A 16643-nucleotide genomic window follows, 5' to 3' on the forward strand; every position below is an offset into this window, starting at 1 on the left:
TAGGAAGTGGTACAGCTGGGTCCTAAATCCAGGTCTCCTCCCCCAGAGTACATCCTGTCAATTCCCCCATGTCACCACGTTTCTGCCTTTTCTTCCCTATCATCATTCCTCTTTCCTTTTCCTAGCACCAACTCAAGAAATCCTGATGATACAAAAATCCACCATGTTCTATCCTTCTACCCCTCCGTGCTCTGCACTCATCACCCGGAAATGTGGAAATGTTGCTACTGATGCAAACGCGGAGAACCACACCACTTTGGCATCATGGCCCAGCAGCCAACAAGGTCCCCCTGGGGGAAAAGAAAACACTGTGTCAGTGCTTATTATCAAGTGGTTTCTAAGACCTCTTGCTTGAATTTCTCTTACAGTTTTGAATTTTCAAAGTACTTCTACCTGTAGCTTCCCGACTGACCCTGTTAGAACATCTGTCATATGGACCACTGACAGGCTATAGAGAGGTAAGGACTTCTTCAAGTCCCCAAGTAACAGAGTCTTCGGGAAGCACTTCTCTGTGAGCAGCATGGTGCAAACATTTCTGTATGCCTGTAGATACTGATGTCCATCTGAGCCTTCAGTGTAGAAAAAGCTAGCACTGCATGGGCTAGATCCACAACAGCATCCACGTGATTCACCTCCCCAATCCCTTTCTGGCAGTAACACACAAGGATTCAAAAGGGCTGATGCTTACCATTCAGAAGAGTACTTCAATATCAGTTTTCTGTCTCACAGTCTTTGGCAGGAGTCCCTTTTCATAGATCACAGTGTTGGAGCAGGGCCAAGAGATGGTGTGGTTGACTCACAGGTCACTGCAGTTTATAAGAAGTCAGAATAATAAAAAGGAAGGCAGATCTGACATCACTGGCAGGGAAAAGTTTTAGACTTTGCTAAGTGAACTAATTAGAGCCAGTTCTGAGTACTGGGGGAGGAGTAAAGACCTTGGCGAACACAGCTAAGCCGAGGAAGAAAAGGCCCACATTAAAAGGTACACCCACTCTACTAGGAGTTTACACTTCTTCTCAAAATTGACATTCGCTTTTTTTATTCTAAAGTCAAAGGAGAAGACAAAATCCACTCAAGCAAACTCCTTATTAACCACTTTAATAACCAGGGTGAAAGAGAAGGTGCTTTATAATAAGTAATGAGAACACACACACAATGGGCACACACACACACAATTGGTTTCTAAAATGGCTTTGCTGCAAACTGCATATCTAGGGTAAAAAGTACCTCTTTGTCCACTTAAGCTACTGAAGTTGAAAAATGTAAGAGAAGAAAATATTCCAAGATAAGTTCAGCTTTACAGTTCACTTGGTGAAAACCTAAGGCAGCTACAATTATTATTAGGCCTGGTCTGTGAAAGACTCTGTAAGAGTTAAAAGCAAGCCAGCACTGCCTTAGCCCATACGGGATTACTCTTTTATTAGTATAGTCTTGGGATTAGTGGAAATGTCTGTCTAATGAATGCAGCTACTATATTTGAGCACATGCCTGAATGAGCTACTTGTTGGTGAAACCTATCTATTTATAAGCACTTCTGCATGTTGTGAAAAATCCATTTGTATCACCACAGCATGGCGCCCATCCTATGAACAAAGACTCTTTGCCATTTCAGTACAGAGCCTGCTGACTGAAGAGAAAGAAGTGTGTTGCATCCACTTACCAGGTTTTATTCCTCACTCATGGCCAATAAAGTAGAGTTGCCTATCTAAATAGCGACTTAGATTGATGTGGATGTTATAAAAACCAAAATGGAAAAAAAGAATACATCAGACTCACCACGGTTTTAACCTAGTACACTTACCATAATTTGGATAAATGGGCACAAATAGCGCAAATTATAGCCATACCACTGCTCATGTCACAATCTTTGAGTGCAGTCTGGAAAATAGGTAGATTTACTATACATACCAAATAACATCTCTTCTTTCTTTCTATTTCTGTGTATGAATAGCACACTGAAACTATGTCCAGTAGACACAAGTACACAAGTACAGTGTGATACACTGTAAGCCAATGCTCTGAATGTTTGGGGTCCTCATTACTATACTGAGGCTCCATATGAGGTAAGGCCAAGCTCTCCACCCCTTGATGGGAACCTCAAAGTCCACTCCAGGATTCTGTAGCTCACAGTCCCCGCCTTATCCACCACCCCGAACACACACACACCCTGGCTGCACTTTCCAGACTCAGTCCCAGCTTTCTGAGCTTCCTGAGTTTGGGGTTTGGCTGCAGAGAAGGGATTCTTATTCCATTGGGGTTTATTTTAACTTCTCTGCAGTTAGGGTCTCCATTTACTATGCTGCTTCTTTGGAAAAAAATGCTAACGAGGAATTTATTAAATTTTTTTAAAGACTAAATCATCTTAACAGACTATAGGCTACTATTAATGTAGACATCATGGACTTTCCCTCTTTAAGAACTATATAAACAAGGACAAACTTTCCAGGTGTCCTATTACTAGAGAAGACTGAAATCAGCTGACCATTGGAAGCTTTTTCTAGCCCCAACATAACAAGTAGAAAGAATGACAGACTTGAGCAGCCTTTGAATTCTGGCTATTTCTCTTTCTAGAGTTTCACCTTCCTGGTGACTCACAAACCTAATGAGTTCAGAGTAAGAACTCAATAACCTGTAGCTATTAGCATTATTATTCATGCTGTGGGAACTCAACAAAGATCGGGGGGGTTTGTTGATCTGACAAGGCAAAAAACTCTGAAAACAAATACATTAATCTTAGAAAAGCGAACTTGAAATTTATAAAAGATATGGCGTTTGGAAATAGCAAGCATTTGAATCATAATATAGCAATGCAAAGACCAAGACCCTACAGTAAATGAAATACAGTTCTTTAAACAAATACTGTGTTACTGACTGCAGCAGGGTGAAAGTGCCGTAAGAGATACTAAGAACTTGACGGAAGGTACTATTATCACCATTCATTTTATAGAAAAAGAAATCAAGTACCTGAGTGTTAAGTATTAAAAGCTCAGAAGTGGTAGAGAGGTTTCGACGAAACCCAAGCTTTTTCTACTTTACCATAGTATCTCCCCACACATTTTCTTCAATTATGTTAAATATTCCCACAAGATTATTAAATGCAATTAAGAGGTCTATGCCTGAAAAGTAGCCATCTAATAGTGCTTTCTTTTATGAGATCACAAGATAAAGGAGGATGTAGAGCAGCATCCTGGAGGCCTTAGTCCAGCAGAGCATTGGAGAACAGGACTGGAAGAGGGGATAGTGCTTCTGGGACTTGGTTTGTGACAGCTCACACTCACCAAGTGCCGGGTTCACCTTGAGCCTAAAGGAGAACAAACTGAGAACCAAAAACTTCTCAAACATGAAAACTCTTCTTAATTTTCCATTTGACTCCTGAAGTCTCTGCCCTGTTCAGTGTTTGTCTATCCATTTTCTATTAGGGTTCACAACTAGCTACTGTTTAGGAGTTAATCTTAAAGCCTCACTTGCTCCCTCCTTCCATCCATTCATTCACCACCTATTCCCCAAACCTCATTTTATTGGCCTTTCTCATAGTATTGTATAAGAGAAACTGCTTTGGGGAATGTATCAACTTTTTAAGCTAGTATTATACTAGAAAAGAGAAGCAGGTGGTTAAGGAAAGGAAGCACTGGTAAGCATTCATAACCAAAATTCAGTGATGTAAGCTGCTAAAAATTTCTTTTCTGGGTCTTTTAAAAATATAAGCATAGTTGACATTAATTATACTAGTTTCAGGTGTACAACACAGTAATTTGCCAATTACATACATTACAAAGTGCTTATCACACACAGTAAGTATAGTTGCTATCTGTCACCAAAGTTCTTAAAATGTTATTGTCCATATTCCCTATGATGTACTTTTCATTCCTATGACATATTTATTTTATAATTGGAAGTTTATATCTCTTTACACCCTTCAAATATTTTTTAAAATTAAGGTATCATTGATATACAATCTTATGAAGGTTTCACATGAGCAACATTATGGTTATAACATTCACCCATGTTATCAAGTACCCCCACACCCCACTGCAGTCACTGTCCATCAGCATAGTAAGATGCTATAGAGTCATTACTTGTCTTCTCCATGCTGTACTGCCTTCCCCATGACCCCCCTACATTATGTGTGCTGATAATAATAGCCCTTAATCCCCTTCTCCCTCCCTCCCCATCCACCCTTCCTCACCCCTCCCCTTTGGTAACTGCTAGTCCCTTCTTGGAGTCTGTGAGTCTGCTGCTGTTTTGTTCCTTCAGTTTTGCTTTGTTGTTATACTCCACAAATGAGGGAAATCATTTGGTACTAGTCTTTCTCTGCCTGACTTATTTCACTAAGCATAATACCCTCTAGTCCATCCATGTTGTTGCAAATGGTAGGATTTGTTTTCTTCTTATGGCTGAATAATATTTCATTGTGTATATGTAGCACATCTTCTTTATCCATTCATCTATTGGTGGACACTTAGGTTGCTTTCATATCTTGGCTATTGTAAATAGTGCTGCGATAAACATATGGGTGCATACGTCTTTGAATCAGGTATCTTGCTTTTGGGTAAATTCCTAAGAGTGGAATTCCTGGGTCAAATGGTATTTCTATTTTTAGTTTTTTGAGGAACCTCTATATTGCTTTCCACAGTGGTAGAACTAATTAACATTCCCACCAACAGTGTAGGATGGTTCCCCTTTCCCTGCAACCTCGTCAGCATTTGTTGCTTTAAATATTGTTTTTTAATTAAAGTTCATAATACTTACATTTGTAGATTATGTATTTGTAAATTTCAAAGACAGTTGAAACTCACAAATAAGCAATGATTAAAAATTATTCACATTTTATAAATAAGAACATGGAAAAAAGCAAGGTTCAAATGACTTATGCATGGGACCAAAATTCAGCAACCCAAGCCAGACTTTAGAATTCCTCACTGTGACTTTTGTAGTAAGATGATTAAGCTCAGCTGCTGCCTTCAATGTTTCCACAGACATTACTAAGCAAGCATTTTACTTTGGCATTTTTGTAATATGGCACCATTTATAGCTGTTTTCACTCTTAATAACCTTATTAAACAGCCATCTTTAGGGCTGGCAGTATACACAACAACGAGGGTCAGCCTGCTTACTAGTGGCTAATGGTTGATTCAAAATTGGGGTTATGCCATTTTTTCCTTTCATTTTCTTGATTTAGAAGTTAAACCATGCCCACATTTCTAACTAAGCCAAGCCTCTATCCTTCTGGTGCAAATACAAAAACTCAAGAAGTATAAAGGTTTCCATCACTAAATCTACTCTTTTATCACTTTTGGATAATAAAGCAGCCAAATCTAATAATTCTACAAACTTGTAGTGTGTGGGGTTTTTTATGTTTTTCTCCTCCCCTATTTAGACTAAGTTTTTCCAAAGAATGAGCTAATTCATTTCAGGCTGAGAAAATAATGAACCCTATGCTAAACAGAAAACTATATATATTTTTGCTCTTTGCATTGAAATATCTTAAGAATAATAAAAATACTAAATTCAACTCTAACTTAACCTAAAAAAATAGGAACATCTTTATTTCATATACTTCAGAAAGTTCAAACATTTGGAAAGATCACAAAGACAAGAACAGTCAAACAAGAGAAATTCATTTAAAAAGCTGTATTTTGTGTTTCAGATACACAAGTATAAGAGAAATTCCAGAAGGTGAAAGCACCTTTTTGAGAAGCTGTTCCCACAATGGTCAATACTGATTTAGAAACTGGTTGTGTAGGTCTCGGAGCTCTATTACTAAGGTGTCTATCGTTGCTATTTCATCAGCTAACTCCATGGAAATTTCTCCACTTGCCACATCTGTAAAAAGTTGCTGCAACATAAAGAATAAAGCATAATTACCAAAGAATTGGAAATTCCCTTAAAATAGAGTTAGAACTGAAATTCCCTTTGCAAAATTACACCACACTGTAATAGCAATGGTAGCAAGTGTTTTGGTCACCATCCCGTAACTGTACAAGCTATAACAATTAACTGATGAGTCAAGTAACATGCCTGATTCTGTAAATTCAAGGGAGCTGTGCTCTTCAAAATGGCTGCCTTGAATATTGGTTGTTCATTGAAATGTCATAGGATGATTTTTGGAGGAATAGACATTATTCATCAAAACAAATTGATGTATTGTTTACACAAGGAAAAACAAATGTATTTTATATAAAGCAGATCCTTTATGCTAATTATTTGAAAATTAATTATGGCTTAGGACTCAGTGGCCAAAAAAGATTATCAAGATTCTGTAAAAGCAAAACAAGGAATCGCCTTGAGGGGCATATTGCAACATACTTCACTAATGCTACCATGGCTGAACCATTTTGGAATGCCTCTCTAGGAGCTGCCTGCTGAGCCAGTATAGGCACCCAAGAAAGTCAGCTTCAGGATTTTATGATCATCTTTTGTATGCTTGTGTGTGTGTGTGTGTGTGTGTGTGTGTGTGTGTGTGTGTGTGTGTGTGTGTGTGTGTGTGTGTGTGTGTTAATCAGAAATATAATTTACTCTTCTTACTATACTTCTTTCATCAGACTTGACTAGATGATTTATTTACAAACATTAAATTCACCATTAAAATATGACTATTTACTACCATTACCATAGATGACAACATGTGACAATTATTCTGACAGTTATTTTAAAAACAGAGTCCCAAAAATGTTTTGAGGGATGGTATGCATAATCACTGGGATAAGATTAGAGTTTCACAAGTGATTTTTGGAGCAAAGAGCTTTCACTTGAATGTAGAACTTCAAAAATGTAAGATTTGTCACATTACTATATAGTCACACCTATAACAGCATTTCATAACAGAATGACACAACTGCTACAATGTGATCAGTAAAGAAAACACCTTTTTGGAAAAGAACTTGGACTCACATGGCCTATTTTATTTTTACTAAGAATTGCATGCTTGCAAACCATCATGAATCTGCATCGCTCCCCTATAAAGTAAGGAGGAAATAGAGTGTAACTGAGGCTTAAAAAGAATAAATAATTTGCTGAGGATCCCTAAGAGTATAAGTGGTAAAACCTGTTCTGCCTCCAGGTTCTCCAGCATTTTCAGCAACAGCCTCTCGCCCCTCTCCAGCAATACAGTGACAGTGTGCTAAGGGACAAAGAGTTACTCTGTCCTGGCAGAGCATGGACTGGATGGATGACTTTAGGTGAGTCTTTCGACTCTAAGAGTTTATTTCCATGAAGTCCTTTCTGGCAAGAAACGACCGGAGATTTGCGTAAACCAAGCTTATTGTAAGCTATTTAACAGTTATCTTAATTCATTTTAATATTTAAAAGTGTTCTTAAAAAGTACCTTTTGTAATGCAATTCAGTTGAGCAAACCAAATTGTTAAAAAAAAATAGGACAGGCATGTGATCTACAAAATCAGAGACTCGAAAATATTATATGCAAAAAAGCATTTTCCAAAGAGGTGTTTGGAAGTGATTTTTCCCATTTTTGATAAGCCAGTTGGGATCTAATGAGAACAAAATCTAAACACAGATGATGTTCTGAGGCCTCATTTTCAATGTTTGGGCATCTTCCACAATGTGGAACGATGGGCAGTACCTGCACAGACAAGACTATTTATCATATAAGTATAGGTTTATGTAAAATTAATAACTTAAGAAAAAGCTTTGCACCTCAGAGATAAGGGAACTGGCAGAACATATCCTGAAGAAATAAGCGATCATGGGTAGGTTAGTGATCTAACCCAAACTAGGAAACTTAGTTTCCAATTTGGGAAGGAGAGTCACATAAAAAGCTTGCTACCTTGACGTTCTTTGGGAGGGCTCTTGCAGCTTCCTGAGAGACATATAATTCTGAAGCTGTGCTGCCAAACTAGGAGGAAATACAGTCCTCCCAAGTAGATTATAGAAACCTGGATCTAGCATGCAGATTAACAAGCACACTAAAGTAAGTTAATACTCAAAAGAGGCAAAAATGATGCCCTGGTCTGAAGAAATCAAGCAATTAATAGAAAGGCACACCCTGGAAAGGTTTTAACACGTGTCCAGAAGTGACCTTCACTTGCCACAGACTTGCTTTCAGAAGGGAGTAAAATTAGTATGCAACCCAGGCTTAAATAGCGAAGGAGAGTAAAGATTAGAAAAGACAGTACCACTTTGTGGTAGAAGTTATAGTCCTTTAAATTTTGCTTCCAGAGGTATAATGCAAATCTGGCTACACGTAAGAATCACCTAGGAACTGTAACCCAGATTTCCCAGGCTCCCAGACCTGATCTGTCATCTGTCACAGGTGGACACTCTTCAACAAAGCTCCCTCAGTGATTCTCAGGCATCTCCATCACAGGCTGGACTTTGGAAACGGACAGCATATGCTTTAGTTGTCCAACCTGAGTCACCCCAGACCTTAACAATTTTTGTCAAATCCATATACCATCAACTTAATATTCAACTCTAAATTAATTATATTTACTTAAAGTTTTTAAAGGAAAATTTACAACACTACTGTAAATGGAAGAGAAACAATGCTATTCATGACATTGTAGGTTTGATGTGCTGGTTATACTTCTAATGTGCAAGGAAATAAATGTATGTTAAAATCAAATGTTTACCCAAGTGGTACCAGCGGCATATACACCACATTTTGGAAAAAGTGATAATAAGTAGAAGAGCATTGTTTTAACTTAAAGCATTAAGGGGTAGATTATAAATATTAATTTCAAAGACTCCTAAGTTATCCACGTGTAGGGTAGTCCATCCATTGGGCAAGATATACCCTCACCAGTACAACTAACTACCTGGGGGGTGGTGTCTAAAACAAAACGTGAGCCTAAAATTACCCGTGACATGAAAGAAGATTTAAAAGCAGTTAGCTGCTACCGAAGACCTGTTTTCTGTGACAATTCTAATGAATTCACGTTTCACTCTCACCTTTGCTTTAGATAACAGGCCCTGCAAGTTGAGTCGAACTGAAGAAAGTGCTTGCTGAGCCTCTTGAGGACTGGATTTGTTTCTACTGCATTTTATAGCCACTGGAAGATAAATATGGGGAAAAACACTCACTAAAAATCGGTAATGATAACTTACAGGGAAAAAACAATTTTTCACTTAGGATTTTACAGTATCAGACTTCAGAAATATTTCTATAAGGAAAGCTTTTATTTTGGTAAAAGGAAAATAATTATGTGCATTACTTTCCCCTATATACTTCTTTAAGGATACTTTATTGCTAAAAGAAGAATTTTGAGGAAAATAGGTGATTTCTAATGAGTTACAGAAGACCGTGCACACACACACACACACACACACACACACACATGCACAGACTACTGAAATTGGCAAAGAGGGACAAAATCTAACTTAACACAAGGTGCCTACAGAAGGGGAAAACAGATGCAGGACATCTCAGTGTAGCTTCCCATGGTACCAAGTTCTGAATAGGGACCTTCTACAGCTGCCTGTGACACTAGCCGAGGGAAGTGACAGGCCAGATAGTTACAGCTCAATTCTTCCTACACTTTCATACTCAGGGTTCACATCACTCTGGAAGAAGTGACATGAACAACCCGTGTGCCTGCATTTAGGGGACATGGTCACAGCCAGGATCTCAGGCTGCTGAGCCTTGCTCGGCATCAGCAGGGCGTGGGGGAGAATGAAGGCACACATCCCCAACATTTCTGACTCCAGTGTTCTGGGGGTGACCATTTTCCTAAAACCTGAAATTATGAAGAGGGCATAATTCTCCCCAGCAGAAGGCCCAGCTTTTAATGCTTTGTAAGAAAGAGTGAAGAGTTTTATAAAATATAATCCTGGTATCTCTCCACTGATTTGTTTTTGTTTTGTCCTCCTAAATTATGCTCACTACAAACAGACCAATAACCAAACCCTATTTTAAAACTACATTAAAGAATTCAACAATTAAAGTCTACTTAGTACCCCAGATCATATGCCGGGGACATAAAATACTATTGTTCTGCATGAAAACTCTCATCAGTTGGTGGGAGTTGTCTGCCTGACAAAATAGTTTTGTCATTAATTAATATCTTCCATGGCTGGTGAGCATTAGATTTGACATTCATATTTCAAAATAATGACTTTGACACTTCTCAACTAAGGGCTGAAAGTATGCAACAATGTTAAACTCATTCTCAAAAGGCAGTTAACCTGGAGATAATATTATCTGTGCCTCTTAGAAGAGGAAAATTCTAAGTACCATGGCTGAGGTATTTGGCTGTTTAATACCTAGTAACTTATACCAGAAACAGCTGTGATTCTTTTTTAAATCCTTTGTTTCCATCCTGAGAAAAATAAAAATACAGCAAAAAGACACACACTTTATTAGTCCCCTTTCCTCAAGCTCATTTCTAAAAAGCATTAGAGATTGAGATAGAGAGAGAGAGAGAGAGATAAAAGAGAGACAGAGAGACAGAAGAAGAGAGGGAGAGGGAATGGGACAGGGAGGTGGAAGAGACAGGGAGAGAAGTAGAGAAAGAGAAATAACCTGCTGTTTCAAATCATCAGGAAATCCAAGAGAGCCTGGAAGCTACAGTGCTTCCTCCAAGCAGACTGTACTTTAAATGCGTAACTATTATTTTAAAATTCCTGGATGGCAAAGAAGGAAGGAGCTTTGGCCCACCCTTTCCCAGAAAGAAAAACAGCAGACTGTAAATTAATTCCCTTTAGACAATAAGAATGGGTATACAATGACAACATTGTTATAGAAAGGTCTTGAACACTATATAGAGAGAGTGCATGTATTATCAAGCTTTCTGAAGTACATGGTGACTCTTAAAAATATCAACCCAAAAGGGAATATGGGCATTCTGTAAAACTTCTTTATATTTCTTTTTCAGAATTGGGTGAGGTGGAGAACAGTGTTGGAGAGAAAGACATAAAAGAGAATTGAATAACAGAGAAACCCAGTTCATTCTTCAGTTGAACACTGCTATACAAAAGCAACAAAGAAAAGGTTAATATTTATCTTTATAAATCCAAAATATCACTAGAAATTAAAACTAAGCATCCATTCAAATAAGCTTAAAACATTGTAGGAGCAACATACAACTCATTAAAGTCAAAGGGCAACTTAGTAGACATTTGTTTTTCTCCAAGTACTGCCCTGATGACAAAAGTACCAAAAATAGTTTAAAACCAACTTAATATGCAAAGTGAAGACTGTTCCTACAGTATTTCTTTAACCTGCATATTTATATTTGACAGGCTTAATACCCACTTAGTGATTACAGTAAATATCTTGGCTTTGCTGTTATAGAGCCAGCTGTTAAGAGAAATGTTTATGGTTGGCAAGTTGAGGTAGATAAGATAAATTCTTCAAAGTAAATTGGACCCTGCTATAATTATGTATATAATATTCCTTAGCATAGGTTTCCCCAAACATGGTACTACAGCCACAAAGGCCAAAGGCACAGGGACTGACTCTATCTCAGCCCACCCATCATGAGGCCACACAAGCCACATAAATTCTAGCCACCCTAAACTTCCACTGCTCTATCAGCAATTACCTCAACTTTTCTACTGAAAACTCAGCTACAGAGAATTTAGCACTTCTACTTTATCTGTCAAGTGGTAGCCCAGGAAATTGGATTTTATATCTTTTTTGTCAATGATAACCAAAGGCCATAAGTAGAATTATTAACTAGGCACATTTCTAAATTGTTTGAACATTCTGTGACTTCTTTAGAGGCAAGTCAAACTCTATTCTTATTCTTCATTTTTCTCTTTGTAGTTTTGAGTCCCTTATTATACAGCTTTGATCTCTACCCCAGAAGGAATAGGGTGGGGGTGAGAAGGTGATAGATTAACATTAAATTATGCATAAGATACTGTTAAGTGTTTAAATATGTTTTTATTTATTCTTAATAACAACCATAGGCAGAAATTATCTCCATATTATTGATGAGGAAACTAAGGTTCAGAGAACTTAATTTACCCAAAGTACCTAGCAAGAATGTGGTAGAGCTGATTCTCCAGCTAAAGTCTCCTTGATTCCAAAGTTCTACCCTCTTTATTGTCCTTCATGGGCTCCCTATTTGCTGTAACTATTAGTTGCAGAAAAAGTTAGAAGAGGACTTTAGAACAAGCTCACAGCCCTTGGTAAATTCAGTTCTTAACACTGTGGCTTCATTACTTTATTTGAACTGCATTCCCAAGGCATGACACATCCATATTCAAATATAAATACAAAATTATGAAATTTAACTGGTGTATTTTTCATTAATACAAATAATTAAAAGCAGCCTTTACCTGGAATATATTTACCTAATAGGTAATTCTGTTATACAATTTTATATATAAAGTTATCCATCCCTCAAATATCACCCAGTAAATTTCTCAAACATAAGGATTAGATTGTATTTTTTCTTTCTTTTGTATATATGCTGTTGTTCTTTGTATACTGCCATGTACTCCAGAAATCTATGTATTTTTTTTTTTTTTACTAAATATTTTATTTGTAAGGAAGAATATGAGTCAGGAAAAGTTAACAGATTCCCTTTAATAGTATCTAATCGACACAGACAGACTGTGTAATGTGAAGACAAAACACAGCTGTAAAGGTATTTCACATCTCTAAAGTTTCTAATACCTGTCATTTATTCAAACAGCATCTAAACTCTAACCTATTTCTTCTTGTTCCAAAGTGCCTACTACATAGTAGTTGCTCCATAAATGTTTGCTAAATTAAATATAGTAATTTCAATATAATGAAATAATCTGAAATTATTCATAGTGGAACTTTACTTTTGACCTAATACTTTTTCTTATTAATAAGAGTACACTAAAATATGGCATGGCCATCAAACGTTACATCAAATACCATGTGCAAGTCCTAAGGCTTTCTGAACCACTTCCTTAAATGATGTAATGTCTTTATCCCAGCAACTGGACTGTGTGTCACACTTGTATGCCTTAGAGAGATACTGGAATGCCTGAGGAAAGAAAAAGAACAACATTCAGAATAACAAGTAGAATTCATATTTTAAACTCTGCTTCCTGGAAGTCATATGGAACTAATTCCAACTTGAAAAGCCAGCATCTATGTTATGCAGTACAGTCTCTATTATTCTCATCAAAAAAGGGATACAGATGCACACTTAACAGCAAGAAGCAATTAAAAGACATCAAATGAATGTATCTGGATAGAAACACTTCCCTCCAACAGAAAATATAAATGCCAACTTTGGAACTCTGTAAGAAGTATACACTTTTCCTTAGCATTTGTTGTCATTAGCTTGATGGCAAGAGACAAGTTAAGAGAATGAGGTGTGAACTTGGTGAAAACTACAGAATTAATGAGAGGTGTGTAAACTCATAGAAGTTTAAAACACTCTCTTTCATAACCCTATCCTTGTGCATTCTTGAGGGAAAATTCACAGATGGGAGAATTGAATACCCTTAATTCCATATATGCAAGGGAGTACATAATTCAGAAGAAATGCAGGACAGAAAGTAGGAGTGTGTGCGTGCATGTGAGGATGTGCTCTCAAGGCTGACAGCACCATGGTAGGAGCCAGCTGGGGGGACGGAGGGAGGAAAGAATGGTTAAGAACCCCACAGATTAGCTGGACTGTGGCTAATTCCCAACTCACACAAGGAGTATATTTGATTTGTTGTGGATGTTTTCAAAAGACCACAAAATAATTATACCAACCGTGGCAACTCCTGGAGACTCCTTTAAGTTCTAAGATAAGAGGAGGCTACAGGCTGAGCTTCAGTGTAACTGCTGCTCTACTGCCCTTGTGAGAAAGGGGCAGGGTAGCCTCTATAAAGCATTTTATGTTTAGATTTTAAAAGCTCTTCTCCAATATTCTTATCTAGTTCCTTTTTCTTTTTACCTTCATAGGTCCCATCTCAGATCTAAATACTCTTTCATCCTTGTGCCCAATATACCGTATGTAGTCTTCAGCAATGAGCCTGCAGAAAGGGGTGCAGAGTAAGTAATGGGAGCCAGCAGTCTGCTGGAGCTCCAGGAGGGTTGGCAGCTTAGAGAGACCCTTTGGCAGGGTCTTAATTATATAGAAAAACTCATGGAAAGAAAGAAGATGAATGCTTACAAGTCTTAATGTGTTCTCAATTTAAAGTGTTTATGTTAAGGATTCTCAATCAAAACTGAAAACTTGAGCATATTAATCTTATCTGTCAAATTATTAAACTCTTCCTCCAACCATCAAAACAAACAGATCCACTACACATACAGTCAGACAAGAGACGGAGCCCAGGAAGATTGAAGGACTTACCTTTTCATTTTCATCTGGCTTTTCACTCTGCCCATTTCCATATAGTTGTGCATACAGCCTCCAGATTTCTCCATCATTTGTCACTCTTGAAGTTACTCTGCCAAGTAACTCCTGCAGCTTTCCTTTGAGGCTGGTTGCATTACCTCCGCTCCAATCAGTCATCTCATCAATCACTGCCCTCACCAGAATTCTAAGAACCTTAAAAAAGGCCCAGAAGAAACTGGTGAGCTAGAAACCACCAGACAATAACAAAGGGCTGCTCTCACCCTCATCGCTGATGACGGCAGTGAAAGCCCTGAGACCCCTGCTATAATATCACCCTTAAGCTTTTTAAAGCTACAAGTCAGGCCATCCTGGACCACCTCTAGAATCCCATGCTACTGACTGCCTCTCTGGTGTCCCTTTGGAGGCTCCCTGGAGGGCTCTTCTTAGACAGGCCCCATACTCGATGCTCCTGTCTTCTTACACTGAGGGCTCTCTCTGAATGATGTGGTCCACTCCTGCAGCTTCAAATATATTACCACATCTACTCGGACAGTGTCAGTGTGGCTCTGGCCAGACTCCTCTCCAGACCCCCACGACTGTACACCTCCTGGGCATGTCCCAGAAACACCTCACACTCCATCTATCCAAGAGTGAAACATAGATCCCAGATCCCTCTTCTTCCTAAAGTATCAGAGTCAATAACCTGAGTGCCAACCTAGATTCTCTTCTCTCCTATTTCGGCCACATGTAACCAATTGGATTCAACACTCCTAGTAAATCCTAGATCCAGCCTCTCCTGCATTATGTTAGGCCTCATTTTTCACCTGCACTGCTATGATAATATTCCAATTCTACTCAAAGAGGTCCTAGTCCTTCCACACTGTTAACAGATAAATTGCTAATGCATTTGCACTGGGCATGCAAGGTACCCACAAAGTATCTCTTTTCCTTCTAATTAGCCCAGGTCAGCTCACCATTTAGCAACTTCTTGGTTTCACTGATCTTTACACATTCTACCCCAGATGCTGTTAGGTGGGTTATGTCGGCCCCACAGTAGGTTAAATTATTATGACAAGGCACATCTGTCATATCTATAAGAGGCTGTGTATCTCAAGGCAGCTTCCTGGGGACACAGAAAGTGCATCCTCAATCATACCCTGCTGCGGGGGGTGGGTGGGCAGCAAAGGGCACCTGGATGTACCTAAAGAACTTTTGGCCTTCTTTCCAAAATTTCGAGGAAAGTGCTCAAACACCTTACTACTCGGAGCAGCCCAGGACCTGACAGCATTGTCATCACCCAGAAGCTCACTAGAGATGCAGGATCCTAGATGGAGATGTCCCTCCATCTTGGACTGAGAGTTGGATTTCTACCGAGCTCCCAGGTAATGCTGATTCTGATGGTCGACAGAGCACACTTTACGTGGCAAGGTTCTAACAGACAGGGTGCCTCACCATTATTCTTACTCTGAACTTCAGGGAGAGGACACATTTCATCATCTGGTATCACTAGTGTTTAACACAGCATCTGGCACACAGCATTGACTCCATAAATACTTGTGAAGACAGACTGAATGAACACACCTTTTCAAAAAGTGTTGCTAAGAGAAATGCAAGCAGTGTGCGCCTTGCACTGTCCCCCATAGAGCATTCTGACCTGAGGCTCCTCTGGACTGTGAATGCTTTTGGGAATGTGAGCTCAGGCTCATGGTCCAAATTATATACAGCGATAAAAGTAGACAGGAGAATATTTAACTGTGCTTTTTCTTTCTTATTTGGACAATGTTATCTTTGCTTATAAATTCATATTACAGTCCCACATGTAGAGTTTTAAATCTGAAAATAATGACATTCATATTACAAACCCTCTCATGGTTTTAAATCTGCAAGTAACAATGCAGAAGAAATTACATGAATATGCACTATTTGTTTCAAGTGATCATACTGTAAAAATTTCAAGAATTAACATGTTCTCAAAGGGATGGTTTTTAAAATAGTTATTAACATGTACATATGAAGCATACTAAATTATTAAAATACTTTGATTTTTCTGGGATCTTACAGTTAACCCAACATCCCATCCCCACACTTCACCTACATGAGAAGACAATGTGGGAGAGAAAACTTTTGGCCTTCTTTCCAAGAAAAATGCAGACCTGCAAGTGCTGGTGTTTGAGGGAGGAAAGTTGGTGAAGAGTGTGGGTGGTTTGGGAATCTGTACAGGGAAATGTAAATGTTTAAGGAAGTGCCTAAAGAGATGGTGGTAGGAATCAGCCTTAAGGAACAGAGCATTTAATGAACAGAGGTCTATGCACTAAAAAGGAGAGCTCAGAAAGGTGGGAGAAGGTGATGTTATGGAAACCAGGGAAAGAGAAAGATCAGGACCAGAAGATTTCCTCTGGATTTGGCAATGATTGTGTTCAGAACTAA

The 16643-nt window shown here is 38.4% G+C and overlaps 1 protein-coding gene across 5 annotated transcripts in view; it reads right to left on the reverse strand.

Moving 5' to 3' along the window:
* Positions 1–5616: 5616 nt before the first annotated feature.
* Positions 5617–16643, reverse strand: part of TTC27 (tetratricopeptide repeat domain 27) — a 179702-nt gene continuing 168675 nt past the window's right edge. For all 5 annotated transcript variants that reach the window (XM_073214488.1, XM_073214494.1, XM_073214504.1 and 2 more), the window contains 4 exons: positions 14232–14429; positions 12812–12923; positions 8908–9008; positions 5617–5836 (listed from right to left, as the gene is read on the reverse strand). In XM_073214488.1, the coding sequence (XP_073070589.1) occupies positions 5714–5836; positions 8908–9008; positions 12812–12923; positions 14232–14429 (534 nt within the window). In that variant the 3' untranslated portion in view covers positions 5617–5713. The remainder of the gene's footprint in view (positions 5837–8907; positions 9009–12811; positions 12924–14231; positions 14430–16643) is intronic.

This window comes from Manis javanica, chromosome 1 (assembly GCF_040802235.1).
Source record: "Manis javanica isolate MJ-LG chromosome 1, MJ_LKY, whole genome shotgun sequence".
Lineage (NCBI taxonomy): Eukaryota > Metazoa > Chordata > Mammalia > Pholidota > Manidae > Manis > Manis javanica.